At 40.0% G+C, this 25,372-nt stretch overlaps 1 protein-coding gene across 1 annotated transcript; it reads left to right on the top strand.

Annotated features, from left to right (window-relative positions):
• The first annotated feature begins 5,686 nt into the window (after positions 1-5,686).
• Positions 5,687-20,833, top strand: LOC139735943 (COP9 signalosome complex subunit 8-like). Its single transcript, XM_071646697.1, has 7 exons — positions 5,687-5,769; positions 10,344-10,414; positions 11,552-11,600; positions 14,088-14,223; positions 17,988-18,095; positions 19,253-19,315; positions 20,701-20,833. The coding sequence occupies exons 1-7, from the start codon at positions 5,713-5,715 to the stop codon at positions 20,778-20,780; spliced, it is 564 nt and encodes a 187-aa protein (XP_071502798.1). The 5' UTR covers positions 5,687-5,712; the 3' UTR covers positions 20,781-20,833.
• Positions 20,834-25,372: the final 4,539 nt, after the last annotated feature.

Raw genomic sequence — 25,372 nt, 5'->3', positions numbered from 1 at the left:
TTGATGACCAACCACACGAGTGACAAAGAGCAGCTCACGCCCACAGTGAATGATTTATTTGATCTGTGAACATCTGCGACTTGTTACTGATATTGGAATCGTGCGAACGGTTATCTTCGTCGCCTAACGTAATCTGTAACAACCAAATCGTAATGGGCATCATATCGTTCGAGACGGTTTCACGATTCCCGCGATTTTTGATCAGGCTGAGAAGTAATCGAGTTTTATACATTTCGTCATCACCTTTGCATTCTGCCTATTAACAGAGGTCGGTAGAGCAAATCTGCTTAAAGCCAAAAAAAAAAAAAAAAAATCTTGAAATCATGGGAGTTCCTCGCAAGGGACGACTATGTTTCGCTGTTGCGATACTATTCATGACTATAGTTGCTTGTGTTGACTTTTCTATCATTAATCACCGTCTCCACACACCGCTTGGGCTATCATCAGAAACTCAGAAAGTTAGCAGTCGGGTAGATTCGAGAAATCGGGAGCCTGAACATTTGGGGAACGGGCAAGATGATCAGAACCACGAGTTGGTAGCACCTCAACCGCTGGATTCACAAGATCGTGAAGGCATCCAAGAGATCCAAAATGACGTCGCAGAGGTCGAGAACGGACGCAAGGAGACACTGGACTTGAAAAGGACCATTAGGGACAATACGAGGCAGAAACCGTCGGCCGAAATTCATCAGCATAATGGTTCCGAGCTGGAGAGACCTCGAAACGAGACACTAGAGAAGGTGAGAGACCCGTCTCAAGTTCGGAAGAAAAGTGATGGCGTCCTGCACGGCGAGGATAAGAGAGAGATACCACTATCAGATGACCTGGTAGATGCGATTCTGGCGAAGATGGAGGCCAACGGAACGCTGTTACGCAGGATTGGACAACTTATATTTGTGGAAAAACCCGTTGAGCAACCGCACGACAATCCGAAAGAGCAATCTGGGGGACAGATTTTAGGTCAGCTCAAGGATCGACTGACGGGCTTACAGCCAGGGGGACAAGTTCTAGGCCAGGACAAGGGACTGATGGATTCACAGGTAGGCAACCAAGAGAGAAAAGTTTTCGAAGTGAACGCAGTGGGTAATGATACCGGCGTCGAACACTCAAACGTGCAGTCAGAGCAGGCGGCTCCAAAAGATGTGCGAATTTCTAAGAATATGACGGTGTGGAAACCTCGCATAGATCAGCATAATTACAGATATCTCCTCAATCCTAAAGAAACGTGCAGCAAGGACGTGAAACCGGGACAGAACCTGATCCTGTTGATAGTCGTCGCCACAGCGCCCTCAAACAGAGACCGACGCGACGTCATCCGCCAAACCTGGGGTGGAAAGGCGAAAGCTTACAATGCGTCCGTCAGGAGCCTGTTTCTCCTGGGCTCTCCTGACTCAGCAGAAGCCCAGAAGACGATCTACGAAGAAGCTGCAAGGTACGATGACATCGTCCAAGAGGACTTCCGCGATTCTTACTTCAACCTATCTATAAAGACCGTCATGGGCTTTAAGTGGGCGAGGACGTTCTGCCCTAACAGTGACTTCGTGATGAAGACGGACGACGATGTCGTCCTGAATATCCCCAACCTCGTGCATGACCTGGCGGCGATATCGCAGATATTCAGGACCAACTTCGTCGTGGGCAAAATGACCATAGTATCACCGATAAGAGATATCAGGAGCAAATGGTATACTCCCTTAGATCTGTTTCCCGAAGATAAGTATCCCGTTTATCCTCAAGGGCATGGCTACATCGTGTCCTCGGATGTCGCGGATAAGCTATTCCGCGCTTCCCAACAGACTCCCCTCTTCCCATGGGAAGACGTCTACGTGGGCCTTCTTCTCAGGAAACTCCAGGGCGTCAACTCCGTGGACAGAACTTCCTTCGGCTTTTCCGACTGCATTCGTCACTCGACTCATGGGATCATTCAGACGAATAATACCCTCCTGGCGCTGCGTCGGGGCTACCTCACCTGGGATCTCGGCATCGAGCAGATGAAACTGGTGTGGAATGCGCTAGAGACTAACCGATGGCCCGGAATCAATGGAAAGGACAAGCTCAAATGCAATCAAACGTCCATTGAAAGGGCTAGTCTTCTGACAAATGGATAGAAAATCAATTAATATGTGAGTTATACGTTATGGAATCAGAAAGAAAATCATATCACAGCCACCGTAAGAGCAGCATTTGATGAGAAACCCCCATATGTGTCCAGGTTGAATATTCAAAAGTAAGAAGTAAATGAAATGATTTTGATTAGAACCCATCAAGAGGTTGGGCGACGAAGAACGCTAACTGACTTAAAGAAGGCTATACAAATATCAACGTGATTTCATGACTTCCCCGACATTGCTAAACGGGAGTGCGTATAAAAGTTGCCCAGGATTATAAACAGATAACCCTCTATCATAATAATTATCAATCAAGATCGTTTAAGGGAGAGGAGCAAAGACATCCCCCATGCTCTTCCTAAAAATTTTTGCGATTACAAACTATTTTCTTTATTGAAAATAAACAGTTCATTATAATCTTCTAGCACATTACATTTCCCCTAATTTTGCATAGTGATACTTTTTATTACCTGATAAAAAACATAATATGAAAATCGCTTAGAGTAACAGTGTCCCTACTACCATTCAGCTAGTACAACCATCAATAAGGCATGTCGCAAATATTTATTGTCTTGTGCGCTCCGGTATCTAGACCAAATCCGCCTTTAAAATTACCCACAATAATTTTTAAAGGCGTATAAAGTCGAGATGCGCGATTTAGGAGAGGAGAGTCTAAGTGCAATTCATGATTTGTAAGAACAGAATTGTTGATCGAGATGTGTCATAAACATGAGACGGAATCATGATACCGCGCAATTCAACATGATTTCAAGCAACAATGCAAGTTACAGTCAACCCCTCGAATCCAAAGTGACATGTGCACATAATTTTGACTTAGGCATTAAAATTAACACATGTTTGTATTCATTCAAGGTAGAATTTCTTCTTCGACTAAGGTAATCATTCGACCTATGCAAGGTTGCCTCCAAACTCCTCCTTGACATTAAAACTGGTTACAAATCGCCATTACAGGCATCAATGAACATTCAAACGAAGAAAGTGTAGACCCTATCCATCGAGTCAAAACTAACGATTGTATGGTTGCAATAATTCATACGGCGACATTAAAGGAGAGTTGGTTGTTGATAGTTCCTTATATAAGATATTGACTAAGGATATATGATTTCTGTTATAAACGTTGTGAGTATATTATAATGCATTATACAGGCCAAGGGGAGAGCTGTATAAGATGAAAGCACCATCTTATCATGGTTTTTGTGTGTGTGTGGATTAGGTCTACTTTTGATAACATGCATTCTTTCGTTAAAAAAATGTGAAATGTAATAACTGCACAACGTTCTTGTTCTATATCAAATCTTAATGAAGTTTTACAGTAAGTTCTAAGACTTTAGTAAGTCAACTCACAAACAAAAACTACTTTGCTCTTGAATTTGGAAGACTATGAGACAGACAACAGTGATTATCGGTCAAAGATTCGTCGATGTTCATTATAATTGTTGTTGAATTCTTGAGTTTTTATTTTATCGTATCATTTTCCCACCACTTTTTTTTTTTGGGGGGGGGGGGGAGGGGGAAGGTGGTGCTCATGTGTTAAACACACAGGACGACTGGATGTCAAAGGCTATACATGACTTACACACACCTGTTTTTCAATTTCTCGTCTATTGATTCTATCACACAATAGTGCAAATTTTCTTTGGTCATCACTGACTATTAGCATAGCTGTGACAATATCGGTCTGCTTGTATCATAAAGCCAGTGCGGTCACAGGAAACGCGAGCAAACAAGATTATGATATTGGCATCTAACGATCGATAATTCTTCTGCCTTCTCAAGCAATACAAGATCTTTTTTCTTTAAATTTCATTATCATTCATATTCATGTGTGGCTTGTAATCTATATTTCCATTGCATTTATACTGCCGTATGATTCAATAGCTCTCGCTGTACTATTTTTTTCAACTGTGAGATGTTCCTATCGAACAATAAGATACTCATCGTCATTAAATTGGTTTTTAAAGGATATCTATAATATGCTTTATGAGCGTCTTTAGCTTTGCTTTGCATTCGTCTGTTTGTTAAGAGTTTGAGGTTAGCTATTGACCTCATGGGCTTTTGGGTTAATATAAACGTATATATATAATTGTTATCACATCTATGGGTGTGTGTATGTGTGTGTGTGTGTGTGTGTGTGTGTGTGTGTTGAGTAATTCGTAGTCCATGCACGTGTTGGTACGACTGATATCAAAAATAGAACAGAATTCAAGAAATGTATCATGCTGTCAATACCAGCAGCTTATTTGAAGAATACACAAATTTTCGGCCTCTAGAGCTGTCCTTGGTCAGTCACTTGAACTTAATTTGTATATCAAAAAAATTATTGCATAATCTTGTATCCAATCTGTTAACATATTCAAAATTATTGCGTATATTCAGCATGTAGTACATGGAATCAGAAACAAAGATTACTGGAAAACTTAAAAAAGAACAGTGTTTGTATGTGTGTGTGCGTGTGTGCGTGAGCGCGCGTGTCCAGTTGAATCGTACATTCTCCCAAGATGAAGACTGCTTAACCATTCTGCTTTATTTTGTTACCGCATAGGCCTACAAAGTAATGGACTAATGAGTAATAATGTGTTTAGCAAATTAAAAGTCTAATTACACTTGTAAAATCAAATGCTTGTTTCATGTTTTAGTTCCCCTCCCCCCCCCCCCTCTCTCTCTTCTTTGTATCATTGCCTGCGACGTCGATCCATCATTCTATACCAGTATTTTGTTTATTTTAGAATTGATGCTTGAAAAAAATAAAGAGTAAATAGGCCTACTCCTATATTTTTATACTTGAAAAGGAAAAGGCAGTAATGGTAAAACGGGGGTTGCAATGACTAGCAAGCTTTAGGACTGCGACGCGAACGCTAAGACGACGCTAATTAGGCTGTTAGGGTGTTTAACCCAGTGAAGTGGTCCTACCTCACATCCCAGGGGCGGCGCAGCCGTGGGGGCCGTGGAGGCTCGGGCCCCTACGCTTTTTGTGCACCATACAAAGGAATATATAAGGTGTCATCACTTTGGGCCCCCACACTTTTTTCAATCCGGAAGTACGTAAGAGGCACTACAATGGGAGGGGAGAGAATGAGTTCAGGACCTTTTTTTTTTTTTTTTTGCTTGTCAGCTGAAGAAACCCGGAAGTGGACGGGGAGAGATGAGCTGAGGACCCTCTTTTTTTTTTTTTTTTTTTTTTGCTTGTCAGCTGAAGAAACACGGAAGTGGACGGGGACGGGGAGAGATGAGCTGAAGTGGGCCCCACACTTTTGAAAACAGTGCGCCGGCCCTGCATCCAACTGGACCCCCATGGATGGGCTATCCAGCCATCTTCTCAGATGGAAAACGAACAAACAAACAAACAAACAAACAAAAATAGGCCAAGTTCTATCCGGGTCTGCGTCGTCTTAGCGTTCGCGTCGCAGATATAAAGCTACGTTCAGCGCGTTCCAATCTGCGCCGCTGCACTGCTGCGCTGCACAAGCGTAGGCATGTTCACACTCGATCACCAATGCGATTGCAATCAAAGATCGTACGCTTGCACGGGCACCTACTGAACTTGTCCTCCAATTTCAGGTTGTTTGCCTTCAGCAGAAGCAAAATGGCTTCCTTCGACGCTCTCGCTCTCGTAGAACAGTGTGAACAGCAAGAACTGGAGGTATGTATCGTGAACTGTTACTTTGTCAGCGATGTGAAATGCTGCCGTCCGTTGTGTGCCGTGACTTTTAGTATAGCAGACAGGAGAGATTGTCAATAAGCACCATTTTATTTGTCATACGGGAGCAGTGACAAATGGGTTCGCACGGCCATCTTCAAGTCCCATATACTGATTTTTGTGTATGCCTAATACATTGCCATTGGATGTGATGGCATGGCATTGCCATGCATTGTGCAGTGGCATTGGGCATTGCATTGCTGGCATGGCATGATTGCCCTATCTACGAACAACTGCGGGGAAAAGTAGATTTATACATCTAGCCATTATACCTCAGCAAAGTCCAATATACAAATGACGCACAGGTCTGAGTGCGTCAGTCGGAATTGTGTGCACAAGATAACTATGATTGGATAGCCAGACCAGACGCTGTCAGGGATGCCAAGTTCAAAAAAGTTCTATGAGCGAGATTTTCATGACTCGGCATCTCGGCGAGCGAATGTGCGCACAAGCGAGGGTGTGGGAGGGGTCCCGGCCCGCCTCCCCCCATGGCGCCTCCCACGGTAGGGAGCTTTTTCAATTTTTAGCTCTTAATGGTGCGATCATGTGCATACATAAGTGACTAGACCATTTTTTACTTATTTTGAAAGACAAAAGGAAAATATTCCTTCAATTTGAGCTATGCTCCTTTTTTATGGGCCCAAATTGCAGACTTTGCCCAATGCGTGAGAAAAATGGGTGCCATGCGTGAGATCGTGAGACTACCCCTAAATGCTCGAGTCTCACTCAGAATGCGTGAGACTTGGTAGCTCTGCGCTGTTAATACGCTGTGTGAATACAGCGTCTGACAAGCGAGCGGGCACCTTCAAAGTGGGGAACCCCAACACAACTACAAAACTTATGAAAATTTACACGTTCTTTATAAACAATGTACACGTTACCAAACGTTACTCACCTTAAGTGCTAGACAGAAAGATCCGTCAGTCCGGAGGACTCTTTTATATTTTGCCATTAACGCTGTCCTCCGTAGACAGACGGAAGGTTGCAGTACCCATTGCTGTGTGGATGTTCTTAACCACTGTCTCTATGGAAAATTGGGTGAGGTACCTCACCCTTCTCGATTGCGTCTAATTCACGGCCCTAGGTCGGCAAATTTAAGCTTGTATGGTGAAATTATTTTTTTAAGAATACGTTACACTCACCAGATTAATGAATAATCCAACATTTTAGGAGAATTTTCAACGTAAAACACAGCCTGTCGCGTCGTCACATTCAAACTGCAGAAACATACACTATGAATCTATTAGCCAATCATATGCGAGGTAGTTTCTACGTGTTTGTTTTACTAAAACACGTACCTCGCATGTGATTGGCTTAGCAATTGTTACAGATTCAAAATGGCGACTTACTGCTCGCGAACGGCGATGTTGCGATATCGATAAAATTTCTGCATTATAACCGAGGTTATGTGAGTATTTCGATTGCACAATGTGAGAAATTTATCCCAAATATTGCTGCATAATGTGTCATGTCATGTCATACTTGTTTGAATGTAAAAAAGCTGTCTGAAATTTGGTTTATCGTAACGTTTGATCTGTGCGCGACTGCTCCACACAGGAGCCGCAATCATTGACTTCGGTCTGTATACGGAGGGGATCCGTGAAGCCAGACGCAGTCTCCGCGGAACATTCCCCGACGGACAGATACAGACCGATCTTTCGGTCAACTTAAGTGCATGCTTGTATTATAGAAGGTTTGTAAGTCCATTGAGAGCCCTCGCGATAAGTCCGTGGAACAAAAAAAAAATGACACTTTCTGGCGGATTCCCTTACACCGTCGGGTTCATCATTGCAGAATTCAAGATGGCGCCTTGATCTCTGCGGAGATATCTTTTGCGTGCGTGCGATGCGTTCCTTGAGTGTTGGTGTAGCAGCACCGTTGACAGCGCAACCTTTTGAAAGGGCATTCAGATCATGTGACCTCCCGATATTCGGAATGGCCTGGGCCCTGGCGTGAAAGACGATGCTGCATATAACCATCATTTTAGGTAAGTTGTTAAATTCAAATTTCAATATTGATAGCATAGATATGAAGTTCTATTATCATTTTGTTTGTCAGATGAGTTTGAGGTGACAAAAAAATGATCTAAAGTATCAAAATTCAAAGCGATCGCATGCGATCGTTGAACTCTCTTCGTGTTTGGAGGTCCGCTGGTACAACCCTGTCGCGCTACGTACTTACAGCGACTGGGCTGTGTATAGTTAAACTATGGAATGCTTACCCACGAGGCGAAGCCGAGTGGGTTTATAGTTACCACATGCACACTATATTCCACCTGACGCACGAAAAGACATGCAGGGAATAATTTCAAAACTCCAATTTGATTAGCAATTTCAGCTGATGAAAAATATCTTCAAAGATATCCTGTACACTTCTATGGAAGAAAACTGCTACACAAAAGTTAACTATAGCTATACACAGCCCAGTCGCTGTAAGTAGCGCGACAGGGCTGTACCAACGGACCGACAAACATGAAGAGAATTCAATGATCACATGGCGATCGGCTTGAATTTTGATACTTTGGTTCATTTTTTGTCACCTCAAACTCATCGAACAAACAAAATAGTAATGAGACTTCATATCTATGCTATCAAAATTGAAATTCACATTTTACAACTTACCGAAAATGATGATTTAATATGCAGCATGTGCAAATGGTACATCTGATAATCGGCAGTTCACTCGATCTGTCGACCGTGCATACTGCTACCATAGAGCGCATGCACGCAATAGATCGCTGCACTTCCAGCCACGCACGCGCATGCTTAATTTGCTGAGTAGTCACTCGCCATTTTTGAATTTTTGAATTGACGACTGGCATGTGTTTGCAGGGAGTGCAGTAGTGTATTCCATATAGCCTTAAAATTACTGCTGTTGGCATGAAGGAGTACCTGTAGACCCCCTGAGTTGTCAGAGGTTGACACTTGAAAGGATGATAATTTTGCAGTCTTACGTCAGTCATCAGATAGGACTAGGTGTCTTTGTTGATGGCAATGAGATCATTGGTGATTTCGTATATCATTGCCTTGATGGCAGCTTCCCTCCTGGATTGTAGTGTGTCCCACTGCTTGCATTTTCTGCAGCGTAGCTGTTGTGCTCTCTGTGCGCTGGTGCACATTCTGCACGAACCTGGCAGCTCTTCATTGGATTGGTATTGTTAGCTCTGAGAGCTGTTGTTTTGCGAATCAAAGTTGGGTCGAATATGTCTCAACGCACTTGGGTGATAGTGTATTAATGTTAGCGTCGGTGTCAATTCGCGAAAACAGCCGTATGATCTCCTCATTTCCTCATTTGCGAAAATATCTGCACACGAAAATAACAGCGTATACAGTAGTTGCATGATGAGGGTTCCAGAGAGTAGAGCAGTAATTTAGATAATTCCAGGTAGGGCCAGATGAAGAAGATGTATGCTTTTTCTTTGATATTTAGGTGACAACGTTTCAGGTTTCTCTTGATGAATCCTAACATCCGTTTTGCTTTCAGGGTGGCATTAAGGATGTGTGTCTTCCTTCAGGAGAGTTTGGATGTGAGAGTGAGGCCTAGGTATAGGTACTCATTCATTTATTTATTTAACTTATCTATTTGGTCTTGTTTTCACAGGGTGGCTTCATCAGTGAGTTGAACACTGTTGTGTTTGGAGGCCCTGCATGGACAATACACACATGTATTCATAAACATCAAAACATCATATTATCAAGTTCAAACACAATTACAGTACATGTAACATGGATACATAAACAATACATATAGTACCACTTTTCATTACTTTAAAATGAATTCACAAACAGAAAAGTCAAGCAATATGATTGTATAGTATTTAGGATGATAAGCAGAGTAAATAGCAATAATGTGATATTGCCTCTTGAAAGTATGACTTTTCATCTGTCAAATAAAAGAAATGAACAAGTGGAGCCAGTATAAACTGCCGAAAACTCTGGAAAACCAGGTCATCATATAAAAAGGTGTACTACTGAATTCTTGCAACCCCTACAAAAATGTTAAAAGACAAGCCTAAATGGGTGTGAAAAGTGTGAATGCTATGCAATTTTTCTCATCAATGTTGATGAAGTAGCGACATTTTACTTGTCCGTTCTTACCGGAGAAACATTTTTTTTTTTCCTGAAATTTCACTTGCCCAGGGCCAACGGGCTAATGATGGTGTCAAGATTTCATGAAAATCTGATTTTCCTCTCCAAAATTTGATTTTGTAGAAAGGATATTCTGTCTTAGTTATGTCAAGAAGTTGGCATCTCTGCAAGAAGCACGCCCCCCCCCCCCCCCCCCAAAAAAAAAAATACATGTTATATCCCTGGCATAAAAAGTTTTGTAGAGTTATATTGTAACATATAAATTATCAAGCTTATTTCATGTCCAATTCTATTACAGTTACTATAATTCTTTTTTATTTTGGAAAAAAAAATATTCCTCAATTTATCTGAGGAGCTGTCCGTAACATGGATCAGCTTTGATCTGTAACACACTTTTCACTTTCCATTCTGTTCTGCTTTCATCTCCAGGCCCCAGGTGGGGTTGCTGCACCTGAAGTTTACAAGAAATTGCTAACACTCTACTTACTTCAAAATGATCTGTGAGTATTGTACAGGGGGTTATCACATAAATGACTAATTTATAGGTAGCCCATTTGTATCAAAAGGTAAGTCCTTTTTTTTTCTTTTTTTTTAGTATCGATATGTCACATCAATACATGTAGTGCACATCAAAAAGTTCGTTTATGTATTGAAGTGAAAAGAATTGTGTGTAAATTTTGACCTACCCATAGCAACTGCAAGTAGCATGGAAACCTGTTTTTTGTTGTTTTTTTTTTTAAACAGAGGCTCACCAACTCTTGTGAAGTCATTCTGAGAACAAACAAACAAACAAACAAACAGGAAAGTGAGAGGAAAAGGTTACTGTAATGTGTATAGTATGAATATGATTTGAAAAAGAAACCGCACAAAAATTTTAATTTTGAAATAATAGATTATTTGTTGTGGAAGAGTACTATGGGAACATGAACTTTTCTGATATCAACAGCCACCAACTTGTACACTTTGTGAATGACATGAAATGGTTGTCTGTAGAGAGTTAATTTGATACTGGTCACATGGCTGTGATGTAATTTTCAAAGTGCTTTCTTACTGCTCCTGCATAGATTGACATTGGTCTATAATCAAGTATGACCATGTTTTACCATGTTTTGAGTGCAGAAATGAGGAAAAGCACTTGTACATAAAATTTGAGTTCATGGTAATTTTCCAGTTAGATTGTAGACCATATATTTACCATTTAAGTGTAAGAAGACTGTTTATTATGATTGTAATATCTGTATTGTTATTCATGTATTCATCGTGTATGAGTATTACAGCCTGTATATATTCATGTATTCATTGTGTATGAGTATTATTCCAGAAGTAATTAGTAAAGAGACATTTTGTGGATAGGTACAATTGCAAAATCTCTCATGCAAGATATTTGTGAGACAAAGTTTGTGAAGTTCTTTGTGTAGAAAAGCTCTTATAGTGCTACTAAACATAGACTTGTTAAACTGTCTCCTGTTCATGCAGTTATGACAAATTACTTCTTTTCCTATTTGATTGATTGGTGGATTTTATCTATTCATGCATCTTGTTGTCTTTTAATCCATTGTTTTATTGTTATTTTTGTATATTAATAACAAGAATATCCTGCAATTTCTGACTCATTCATTCTTTCCTCTTGTCTGCAGAAATAATGCAAAATTCCTGTGGAAGAGGATACCACCTTCAGTGAAAACAGTAAGTTCCTCTCTACAAGACAAACACACACACCTGATATTCTGAGAATTGTTATTATTATTATTATTTATTTTTTTTATTCGGCAGAAATCATACAATATATAATCAATTACAAAGCTCAAAATAATCAATCAATACAATAACACAAAAATACCCAAACACTGAATGCACCTGACAGGGCTGCCAGGCATTGGGCAAAGTTAACTAAATAACTGTAGTCCGCTGATATCCCTTCCAGGCGCATCCAGCGTTACAGATTTATGTGCCACTGATTATCATAATACACTATTCATAACTGTACCTTTTAAAATCTCTTGCATAAAAATACAAGCTATGTATCATTGTATATTACACAATATCAAATCACAATTTACAAACTCATGATCACACCGATAAAAGGGTGACATAGTTACAAAACAGATCCCTTTACTCTCCCAACCCTCCCCTCACACACTCCCCAAATTAAAAATCTGATCCAAAAAAAAAAAAAAAAAAGTCAGCCACCCGTCGCCCCCCCCATATTACCTCACAAAAATATTCAAAAACACAAACTGACACTACAAAATACAATATCTGCGAAATTGAAATAAACAATAAAATAAGACTTTAAAAGAAGATCTGCGGCCTGCCTCACAAGAAGCGAAGTCGATCCCAATCCCAAGACTGACCAAAAACCATGATATGCTGTGTGTGTCTCCAATGCTGCTCAACCCTCCAATAAAAATGAAAACGAAAATCCCGGAGACCCCCTTCATGCAACCATTGACACAAAACAAACAAAAAACAAAAACAACCATTCTGCAAACATTAATGACAATCCGAAGCGGGTGGTAACCAAGCCGACAAAACTGAACAAAGAAACAAAGAAACTAAGAACGAAGAAAAAAGCAAACCAACTGCATTCAGAGTCCACACATACGTTGTCCACACGGAAAAGGGGTCAGCCAAAAAACAAAACAAAACAGAATGGCATTCCAATGTGGGATGAATTGTACAATATGTAGGTGTTTATGAACCAACTGTATGGTGATGTCAGATGAGCACTATATTTTTCATGACTCATGATGGAGTTTTTCTAGCCGTGAAGATGGTGTAGTGACAAGGTCAAGCAAACCTTGTGTAAAATCCCTGCAAATTTTTGGCTGTTAGGAATGATCCAAGGGAAAGTGAAATAAATGAAACAAAACCAAGCCGAACCTTTTATGAAAGTTGCAAGTTACGGCATTGGTGTTTTCACATGATCACTTTTATGTTTCTACAAGTTAGAACACATTTTGAATGTCAGAAAGCCTTCTAAAATGATGCTGCTTGGGAAAATAAAGACACTTGCCACCATCACCCAATCATGTAAAAGCTGCGTTTACACCATATTCCTGGCGGCAAAGGCAGTCACATTTCGGGCCACTGGGGACAAAATGGGATGGACGTGAGACAGCGTGGTGAAACGGGAGAGGCAAATGTGACAGGCTGTAATTGCCGTGGATGCTGTGTCAGATTTTTAAATTGTCAAAAAAATTGCCACGGCAATCCGTGTGCTTATGAGAAACCGTGTATGCCGTAATAAAATGAAGTGAATGCAACAAAATACAACAGCATGTAATAGGCCATAGACAAAACTTGGTGGCAGTCCGTAACGGAAAATATTAATAGTCTAGCCTGACCAGATGCTGTGAGAACAGCATCTGATAGCTATATGTTCACCGGGGTGAGTACTGGAATGACATATGTAGAATACGAAGAGGGGAAACGGGAGAATGTCTCATCCACCCATGGCGGAATACGCTTTGGGCAGACAGGGCTGCAGTGGCCGCCGGGAACATGATGTAAACGCGGCATTAAATTTTGTGCACATGAAATGTCACAAATTTCCTGTGCTTAATGAAAGCATTATCCAGATGGCCTACTGATATTAAAATATACACTTCTTTGATATTATCACACAATGGACATGTCATCTTTTGACTGTATGTTCATCATCTGTTTGTTTTGTTTTTTCACTGTTCTGTTGAAGGTATTTTCCTGCTTATGGTCGAATATTGAAAAAAATACCCACGCACACAGTGGGCATATTGGGAATCAAGCAAACTTTGAATGAACCCCCAAACAAGCAACTACCTTCGCAAAGAATTTAAGTTGATGTTGAAAGTTCAAATCAACTTAAAAATTGTGTTATATCACTGGTTTTCCTGCACATTAAGTGTTATCAGCCTTTCAGAATCCACTTCAGATTGTTGTCCAAATTCACAGAAAAATTATTTGTCACTTATTTCATTTTGTCTATCAGTGGCCACATGAAGAAAAAAAGAGTCTTAAAAGTCTCACCAGGATGTTAGATTACCATTTAAGACACACACAGAATACCACGATTTTTAGTGGATCTTAGCTTTTGAGATAGACTTAAATCCAGCGTGAAATGCTTCCTGGTATTGTAACACAGCATCATGTGCTGACTATGCTCTGTCCAAACCACATCACCACCACCTGTAGGCTGATCCAGAGCTTGGGTACATCTGGGAGATTGGCCAGAACATGTGGCAGAGGGACTTCACCTCTTCAAAACTGTATACCGCCCTCAATCGGGAATGGTCAGACAGTATCAAGGAGATCATTTCTTCTCTTCAAGGTAAGTTGGGGATGAAAACAAATCAACAGAAAAGGTAGCCGGGGGAAAAAAACAGGATGGCAGAACTTGCTATGTCTATAAAGATGTGTGTTCTAATGGTAACCCCTCATCCCCCACCCCCATAAAGTTTGAGTTGTACAGCCCTTTGCAGGGAGCAGGAAAACGCTTTTAGATGGTAAGATATCTGATGTTTTATGTATTAGATTTGCTACTTTGAATTCAAATTTTGGAAAATTTACCCTTTAACCTGGAATTCTGATGTCACTTAGATAACAGTTATTTCTTGTGAGTTTTTTTTTAATGTGTATCAAATGAAGTAGGGAAATAAGTGTGTCTTAAATTGAATGTAAAATCTGAGTTGATGGGCAGAAAAAAAAATGTTGCAATGAGCAAACTGCAGCCGTTAGTGTCTCTACCTTCTAAACTTTGACTACTGGGCATGTAAAGCAACATCTGCAAAGCTTGGGAAATCATTTCAATCCAAGTGGTGGCAAAATTTACTGCAGAAATATGATCATGTAGTCAATGCATTGGTAAACTCTGAAGTTCACTTCATATGTTACACTGGAGAAGTATTAGACTGAATGAACTGAATTCATTACATCTACTCAAAACCAGGAAGAGATTTACGAAAAGTCTGACAATTTCAAGCAGAAATAGAAAATGAAACCTTATAAAACATGTCACAAATTAAAGACTTAGTTATCAAGTTAGCAATTAAGAAGGGGTGGAAGATTATGCAATGGCACCAAACAATTACATGTGAACTATTTATGACTCTAATGAATGCTTTTTGTTAACCATACCTCGTGAAACATGAGCAAGAAATAGTAAAATGATGTTTCCAAAAAAAAGACAATAAAAATGGTTTTATAGTGGGACTTGAATTGTCTTTTTTCCCCCACTAATCACATATTTTGATATATGCCCTTAACAAGATGCACTCGAGTTTGTTTCAGCGAGATCTGATTCATTTCCTCAGTCTGTGCCAGATGTGGTTAGAACAATTACATGTAATTTTGCAGCCACCGAAACAGACAGAAGACTTGACTCTGGAATACAATAAAAAACCCCTGTGCTCCTGACACTTTAATAACTTGATACTTTTGTAGCATTTTATCTCCTTTCAATTTACTCCATGAACCAACACCGTTTCCTCACTAAGTTGCTCCACTCCCTTGTGTGATCAGTTTGTGCCCTTTCCAGGGTCAGCAATACCAATTTCCTGTTCTTTTTTTTTTTGTCATTGTTAATTTGGTTTTGTTTTGCCTAATATTTTGCTTTGTTATGTTGTGCTGCATTTATAGAGAGAGTCTCCTACCTGTGTTCATGTATTATAAGTATACCATCAATCACACAGGAATGCCAGTTTTCAGGCAAAAGCCTGAATTCAGGCCCTGGCAGTTTCAAAGTTCAAGCTTTTTGATGTACAAAGGAGCTTCATGTAGATGTACTTCAAACCCTCTTTGTCATTTCAACTGGCATCTCTAATCACAATCCTCTAGTCTTTGAAACTTTAAAAGACTCGGGACAGACTTGATTAACTCTGTGGTTAATACAGAGCAAGCGAGAGCTAAGTCTAAGGACAGGAAGTTAAGTCTTGGCACATTCTTTATTAATACACACTGGCAGAATCATTCCCCCATTCATTGATGAAGTGGTAGCTTGGCTACTTAGGCAGATCAAATTGACTCTGGTGTCTGCTGATAATTCATTGAGCAGTCTCAGGTAAGGTGAGCTTCATGAAGAAAAGATTGAGGAGAATTAGGAGGATGAAATAGAGCCTGGGTTGGACTTTGTCCTGAGCAGCTTATCAGGATCAGACCGGGTGTGAAGTAAATGGCATTGGACTTCCTGTGGCTGTGATATTGGTAGCCAAGCTGTGCTTCTTTATGTACATCACTAGACAAAGGATCAGCCACACTAGCACTGCTTTGGCTGTGTCCCAATCAGTGCTATGAAGAACAATGAGGCTATTGATACCTGACTTAGTGGCTCGTTGAGGGATGAATGGGTGGGGGGGGGGGGGGGGGGGGGGATGGAGAAGGAAGGAGGGTGTAACAATAGGAGATAAAGATTAATGGAATGATTGCTTCTGCTTTCAAAGTATGTACATGTATCAAGTAAAGATGAGAAGGGGATGGGGGAAGAGGAAGAAAAACAACAATAATAACAACAATGTCTTTGTGTGTGTGTATGTGTGAATACAGTGGGTCCTCAGGAGTCAACAAATCAGTTATATGCTTGTGAATTGGGGTCGGCCAGGTCACACAATGTTAACTGTGTCTGTCCTTTAACCCGTTGAGGATAAGCAGATTTTCCTATGATGACGCGCACTTCCCATAGACACCTACCCAAGTACGCTCAGAACTAGTCTTCAGTGGGTTAAATGTTACCCCCTCTTGAAGTCACTCGGGGTGCCAAGTTGAGCTCAACATTACCCTGAGCATGAAGTTGTGTATGACAGGCAGTCACTGTCTTTCCAATGGATGAAATTCTCGTGTCAATTTTTAAACGACTGGACGCAAGAATTTCCATCTAGTTGAATAATATACACGCCATTAAAACCAAAACAACAACAACAACAATCATCCAGTACCTGCAGCATTCTATACAGGATTTCTTTTGTCATGGCTACTTCTAAAAACACTGATCACTTCAATGCTTACTTCCATCAATGTAGGGCAAATTGTCGGTCAATTGCAGTCAGTGTCTTTCTCAGATAACATGGTGCCTCCCATGTGTTTTTTCCTTACTTTGTCTGTTTTGGATGGTTTTACCCACTTACTGTATTGTACAAAGTCTGATTTTCTCATTTGTGTGTCATTTGACTATTTTTGAGTCTCTTTGTGCATGTGAGCATATTATGTGAGTAGCTCTATTTTGAGATATTGCAAGAGATAAGAATGCACGCTTCAAAAGAAATCTGCGTGCTCGTGTATCCCCCCCCCCCCCCACACACACACACACACACACACACACACACGCACAGATTTCCTGTATTGTTATCATTCCAAAGTATGATGTAAGTACCCGGACAGTCGGTATCAGCTGTCGCTACCTCCTCTTTTATCTCTCAGTTTCTAGTTTCTATTGTTCTTCTGTTTTGATACTTTGCATAGAATGTTGTGTCCTTGCTTACATGCTGGGAATCTTGCCTTTGGCTCTAGTCTTTTTCAAAATATGTTCCAGTCCATCTCTTGTACATTTCTTTTTCTTTGAGTTCTTCCCCTGTATATCTGTTGTCTCTTTCTCCTATCTTCCTCCCTCCTCTTCCTCTTTCACCCTCTCTTCCTTTTGATCCATCACTCTTTCATTCTGAAAGGAATTTTATATTTAGTGAGTTTGTCTGAAAAGTAGACTAGCTTGGACTCAAGTCTTCCATTGTGCAAGTCATTTTGCATTTCATGAACATGTCTGAAAGGCAGACTAGCCCACAGTCAAGTTTTATCCACAGCTAGCTAATGATGCAAGTTGGAATACTTGGGTTAAATAGGGTGCATACTGTTTAGGTCACTTTCTAAATTTCTTAGTAGCATTTTGAACTGTATGAATTGCCGATAGGTTAAAATCATGACTTTGTATGCCATAATCAGGCTTAATAGTTACATTGAAAAGATTTTTTTTTTCTACTGTGTGCATTTGGATGAAGTGTTTGATGCAGAATTTGATACCTTTTACTATTCAAGTGAAATGACTGACTTCAGCCATGTTAAACTTACTTCTTGCCTGTTGACATTGTTTTCCATCTGCTCATGTACTAGATTCAATCAGGCAGAGACTATTCCACTTGATAGGTAGTGCTTACACATCCATCGAGGCTGACCAGTTCGCACTCTACCTTGGGATGTCCAAGGAGCAAGCCATAAATGGTGAGTGTGAACAGGGCCAAGTTTGGAATTGGCATGTGCAAGGTATAATGTTGGGTGCATTCATACCGCAACACTTCTACGCCAGAGATGACTTTTCTGTGCTATAATTCATGATCAAAAAATCATTCCTTTTCAGTTTAACATGGACACTTTTACTCTATCTCCTCATAGGAAGTTTTGGGAAACCATTTTGATGAGAATCTGTCAGTTTCTGTATTTATGCTACTGAATTTTTCACATGGCATCTTCCATAGAGATTAACTTTCGTGGACATGTGTGACTGAAACAGGAAATAAATTCCAAAGTGTGTTATTCATCCTGTGTGCACATAGTTTAATAAATGGTTTGTACTTATCTCCATGTACAAGAAAAGAAACTGAATCAGACCCCCCCCCCCCCCCCCCCCCCAGCTAAATACCGGTTAGTGATCTATGGGGTTAGAGTAAAAATTAGGGTTAAGGTTTAGGTGTAGGGATGGAATGTGGGTTTAGGGTTAGGATTAGGGTTAGGGTCAGGGGAAGAGTCTGGGGTACATGTAATTGTCCAAGGGATAATTGTCTTAAAACCCAGGGAAATCCCCTTTTATTGAGCTTGCATATGAGTTAGTTCTTATGAGTTGAATCTGGTGGTCTTGATTTTTCGTCACTCTATTTGGCTGGTCTAGCATGTTATAGTTGGCGGTCCTGGCAATCTCATTGTAATAGGGTTTCCATTTTATTCCAAGTGATAGGTATCTTGGTTATCAAAACCGAGAAGAAGAAAAGAAAGTAGAAAACTCGGTTATCAAAAGCGAGTTTTGAGTCCCCCCCCCCCCCCCATTCTAAGCATTTGGCAAATATGGCCTATTCCAAATTGCCTAACTGTCAGAGTTAAACCATAACTGCAATATGATTTGTTTTCAAGGGTACATTCTGTTTTAACAAGCCTCTGGCTTTCTCTGAACTGTACCTGCTACATTATGTAAACATTTTATATCTGAACAATTTTATTACTGAATAAATGTATTAATTGAATTGAATTGAATTGAATAATACTCAAGAGATTTGCTTAATGTGAAAATGTTAATGACTGGACCGCTGTTTCACAATATTTAGCAGTGATAATATGAAATGTTTTGTTATCTTGCTCCCTTCCTCTCTGTCTTTTTCTACTTTCAGCTGTCCAAGAGGAAGGATGGGCTTACAACTCAGAAAGTCAAATGATTCTGCCAAAGAAGCCAGGTGAGATCTCTCGCTGACCACTTCTCTTGTCATTAGACTCTTTAGCCTGGAGAGACTATGTGACCCGCTACAACAAAAAGGTCCTAAAGTCGCGCACGGTCGAAGCCGTGAAAATCGAGTTTGAGGTCAGAGCATTAAAATTGGTCAAAACTTATGATTTTCTGATTTTGATATATTATTGGAGTCTAACATGTCTTCTATCATCTGTCGAAATTTTGAAGCAAAATGATCAAAGGAAAGATAAAAAATAGCGTTTTTCTGAGCCATATTTTTTGGCGTTTCAACGAAGCAGAAACTGGTTCGAAAATTTGGATAGAGCGCCACAGATAGATTCCGCCCCTAACAACGACCAGAGTGATCTCATTGGTCAGTTTGCTGCTTGCTGCTAACCGAAGCGTGAAGCTCGCACACTTCGCGGGGTGCGCTATGCTCAGCTGCTTCTCACACCCTGGTCACTGATTGGTTAGTGAGGAGACCGCCGACGCTGATGTGCTTGAATGAACTCTACGGGGGTTGCTAGGGCTTACCTTCTATTGTCCAGAGGTGAAAACTGACTTGCGTGTCCCTTGATCGTGATTGCGTCGAAAGGAAGACTTTTAGGGCACTTTTCTCGAAACAGTGATTTTCCAGACGTCTGGACATGCTCTCTTTTAAACATCGATATCTCCGCAGCCGATTATTTTTATAAAATGTGTTATATATCAATTTAAAGCAGAAAGATTAGGGGATTATATCATGCAATTTTCAAATAATCGACCTCGCCCGACTTTAGGATCATTTTGTTGTAGCGGGTCACATATATCCACTTTGTTCATTTACTTTACACAATACTTGTGGAAAGACAAGTGCCCGCTAAAACTACCCACAGTGGAAAAGAGCAACGTTGAACAACAGCAACAGCAGAAATCATGGACAGCACTACACTCTGAGAAATTGCACTAGTAACAGTGATAGAGAAGAAGGGATTTCATCTATTTTAAATTTTTTTTTTTGAGTGCTGCTAGCTTCTTAGACTTGTGATAGAAAAAGGCTCATCAGACGTTTCTTTTGTACTCTAATGTTAAGATTCTTAACATTATTCCATGATCAAAATGCTTTATTAATGCTTGATTACGTTATAGAAAAGTGTTTGATATCTGCCATCTGCATACATTTCTATATATATTTGTTGTGTTGTTGTTGTCGTTGTTGTTGCAAGATTTATTATATTTTAGAGTGTTGTGACATGAAGTTAGAACCACAATTATGTAATTAGTCATTGACACACATATTCATAGTGATTCACGCACTTCATTTGCCCTCAGTATTCTATCTCTGCCTAAGGTATCATTTCTCCATCTTCATCGTCATTTTCTTGTGTTTCGTTTCTCCGTCATATTTTGCAGTGCCCAGGAAAGAACAGCCCGTGCCCAGCGAGCAACAGATCGCCCAGTTGACGGATTTTGTAGCCTTCCTAGAGAATTAATTAGCTGTAGATAGTTATTAGTATGAAAAGCTGAAAGGAAAACTAAATGTGTGTCATTTAAAAACATTGCCCGTTCAGGGAAACCCTGTTATAACAAGCCTGCTTACAACAAAGTACTGCTTTTAATGGGATGAATTCGGCAGTCCTAATTTTCCATCACTGTTTCTAGCTGGTCTCATTTTTAGTACATTTACAACCAGGTACTTGGTTTTAGTGAGGTATCATAGGCGGTCCTGGCGACCTTGTTGTAGCGGGAGTTTCCTTGTATTCTCAAAAGCTGATGAGAGCTCAACCAGGTCTAGATCTCTGTGAGTTTGTGAGTTAGTGCACTTCATGTAATTCACAGATTCACAAAAGATCAAGTGCCGCCCTCTCCAGTCCAAAGAGAATCTTCAAATTCTGCAACCCTCACCCCCTTCACCATTCTCCACGAAAGAGAATTTCTTTAGCTGTGAATCTTCTAGATACAATGACTCTCCATAATGAGCGGAATTTCTGTTGATTTGAGGTCAGTTACGGCCTTGTGATAAACTGGTCAAACATTGAAGGTCGATGCCTGTCGTGCACCCCCTCCCCCCTCCACCCCGAGTGGATGAGGGCTTAGTTCAGCCAATGCAGCCAGTTCAGCCATGCCAAATCCTTTTGAGACCATTGCAGTACTTTCGTCGTAATCAAAAGTCAAATAATGTGTGGTGATTGATGATGAATCGGCAGTCTGGAATCACAAGGGGAACCAGCTCAAGACATGCTGTTGCAATATTTGGGCCAGAGATTTGTTTCTATTTCCCTCATTAAAGGTACTTTATTATCCACAAACACCAAATTTCACACTTTTATGATTGCACATTATCCGCAAATTGAAATTCACCTTGTACATTGTGCATGCATCAATGATTTAATGGTTGTGATCAAAAGTACACTACTGTAACTACCCTCCCCCCCCCCCCCCAAAAAAAAAGAAGTAAACCAAGCTCTGCACATAAATCATGCAAGTCATGGAGCTTGTCGTAGAATGTGCTTTGCTACGTCACAGTCAACGACTCTTCTTTTATTCTGACGCAAGTGGAGTCTTTAGAGGCAGATAATCATGAGATGGTCTCTCAGCCAGGTTTCTGTTTCGCTTGCATAAAACTTGTCTCATTGTTTGGGTTGCGTGTTTGACTTAATGACTTGCGGGTTTAATTATGCTACCCATAAAGTCCTTGCACTATTGTCCTGTAGATAATATCATCTTGTCGTTGTCCCGTAGATGATATCATTTTGTCGTGGTTTAGACGAGTAACTGTAAATGTTACTCTCTATCCACACTTCTCAACCTTTTCTAACCCGAGGCCCACTTTGGCTCCTATAAAGTTGTTTTTTTTTTGATGCCCAGTGACATGTGTATATCACATGATATTATGGGAAGACATCACGGCGCACGGTCTGAGAGGCACTGCTCTTTTTCCTGTAATGGAAAGGTAACTGGTTATAATGATTAAATATGTATGAAATGAGGTAAAAAGATACTAAGTTTGCCAATAGCAAGAAACATTAATGGTAATCTTGTAGAAAGCACACAAGTATTGCTGATTTCAGGATCAAATATGAATTAAGCAATGTAGAGGCTTTGGTGATTCTGAAGCAAACAGTGGTATGTGACCAAAACTTGGTTCAAAAGAGAGAGAAGTTTTTTGTATTTTGCCTTGAATGCTAGCAGGTACCAGCAATTAAGAATGGAAATACAAGCAAAGAAAGATTAAATTAAAGAGTTAGCAGCATCAAACCATAAAATGTGTTTCTTGGGGCTTGATTTGATGAAGACTTGGCATGCAGTCTGGTCCCTCCAGAATATAATGATACAGGATCTCCAGGTATTGGCATAGGCAGATCATGTTTTACAAGTGTTTTGTGAAAGGCCCAAAGTGGATGGATAGATTTATTTACTATTATTTTTTTAAAGCTATTTTACAACCATCGTACCTTAAGGCCACTGCAAACTATACAACTTTTGGTCGTGTGACTGACAGACATTGGATCTGAAATAAACAAGCGTTTTTATCCCAAGGCTGTTGTGATTTATCTCAGATCCAAATTTACTCAGTCATGCGACCAAAAGTTGTATAGTGTGTGGCGGGCTTTACCCATCATAGATCAATCGTACTTGGCCACAAATCTATAATGGTTTAACTCTTACTATTTTTTGCTTTTTAGCCAGAAGTAGGAACTTTCTGTACTGTAAGTCACATTCAAGCTAGCTTTTGTGTTTCGGTAACTTTTTTTATGGAGCTCTTGAGATTCCCAGGGCCCCACATCATGAAAGATGTTACGATAGCAACTCTTGCTAGAATAGCAACTTCCCGAAGCAACAGCCAATCAGGAAGCTGAATTCTTGTCATTACCATGACAATTGCCATTCCAGCAAGAGTTTATGAAATGGGTACTCTGATGCAAATGCAGCCTTAGTAATGGCTTACAACAGTGCAGTGAATGCACTGCATATTTTTGTTCAGTAATACATACATCGGCAGTGGTATCCCATGTGAAGTTTTGAAAAGTGAAACTTTCAAAGTTCCCATGGTAAACATGATGATGAAAGCGAATGCATGATTGGTGTTTTCGCAATTTTTTTTAACTTAATTCTTGTGAATGCTTGTTTGAAAAATTTATAGAGGAGGAGGAGAGGCAAAAATGTTTGCATTATGCCATTTTTCTGTTCAAGCTTCATTAAAAAGTTAATTGTAGAAAAAAAAGCAACATCATTATGTGGATATGTTGGCAGAGTAAATAAAGGCATCTGCTCATTGTTGTGTAAATAGTGAATTTTATATATTTCAGTTGTGAGTATTAAAGTATGAACTGCTGTAAACTGATACGTTGCTTCAGTTTCATTCCTGTTCCTTCCTGTAAATGTTGGCAGAGATTAGAAGTGAATTTTTTTCTATCTCTCTTTTCTTTTATTTTTTTGACATTGCCTCTGGATATGTGGCCACAGATTTTAATGTTATGAATGAGAACTAAGAAATGTAGAGGTATGCGACTGCAATTGTACCACCCATTGCAGGTGTTTATCAAAATCCAATGTTTTATGCTGATGTGTGTGTGTGTGTGTGTGTGTGTGTGTGTGTGTGCATGTGTGTGTGTGTGTGTTTGTGTGTCTGCATGTGTTTATGCACTGTACTCTTTTTTGGGGGAGGGGGTGGGATTTGTGTTGAAATTATATGTGACTTTTAACAGTCCATATTTGTTGGTTGAACATAAGAAAAGAAAATATACTTCCACCGAGATACTGTATAGAATTTCTTGAAATTACTGATGTACACTTATATTTTCATTCAGGCCACAGACAGAGGTGATGAGGGATGCACATGTGAAATCCAGACTGCATGGATGAATATACAAATACATAATACACATCAATGAGGGCATAAGCAAAGAGATTATACCTATAGAGTAAGTAGTCGCCATACGCGTGCGTACAAATAGTGCGTCCAAAATTGAAGAGGGAGCGCACACTCAGCTCCTGGCACTGGATCTAAGTCTACGTTCAAGTCATATCTTCTCATATCATATCTGGAATGATATGTTATTCTTCATTACACATTTTCATTTTCAGAATCACAATGTGGTTAATTGTTTGAATATTAGTTTCTACGATGGTATCATATCATTTGAACCATTTGGTAGAGTCCAGACCTTTTTGTTGTTCGCAAAATAAAGAGTGGGAACTTGGGTGTAGACTAGACAGTACTTGAGCATTATGACGTTTGTTTCGCGTACATTCCCACTCAAGCCATAAAATCAAACAACCTCAGCACCATTATGACGCTTAAACATGACCATTGTGACGTCACAATAAAACAACGCAAGGTCACTGCGCCGAATATTCAAGTCGAGCGCATTAAACAGTGCGCTGCCAGGATCCGTGCAATGGCGGCTCCCACAACGGGAAATGGCAGCTACCTCGCGCGGCTGCCTCCCCACTGGACTACGCCCTCTTGTGTTATAATCTCTTTGGGCATAAGTAACAATTTCCCACACAAGATCCCCTTGGAGCAGTCCAACACAATGATGTGTGTTATTTGTTTTATAAAATGATGAAGCAGATCCTTGTTTAATAAAATTCCATTGCAGCTATTCTCGTGAGTAAAGAAATTAAAACCTCATTGATACCATACATTGCAGCATGAAAATACTGATGACTTGTCATTTTACTTTACTAATGGTGATCACAAGCAAAATTACCGGATTCAAAGCTAAATGCCTGGTCACATGTATGCTCTCAACCAATCATTTGATTGGGATCCGCTTCATCATTTTATAGTATTTTCTAATGATGTGCTTGGGGAATGACTATGTGGACAGCATGTTCTGAAACAGGGAACTGTCTGAAGGGAAATTCACCCACCAAACTTTAGGGAGTCAATAACCCCCATGATAAAATACTCTTTATATGCAATTTAGTTTAGGGCAATACAGTCTACACATGTATTTCTCTTTGTGAACTTAAATTGTTCGAGTTTTAGTACTCCAGGCAAACTGAAATGGTCCATAGACCAGTGAATATCAGATGAAGTTTGATCTATGATAAAAACCTACTAATATGGAGTGAG

This window comes from Diadema antillarum, unplaced genomic scaffold, assembly GCF_040938485.1.
Source record: "Diadema antillarum isolate AM-2024a unplaced genomic scaffold, OU_Dant_1.0 seq00000611_RagTag, whole genome shotgun sequence".
In the NCBI taxonomy this organism is placed as follows: domain Eukaryota; kingdom Metazoa; phylum Echinodermata; class Echinoidea; order Diadematoida; family Diadematidae; genus Diadema; species Diadema antillarum.
This window is presented reverse-complemented; position numbering and strand designations above follow the sequence as displayed.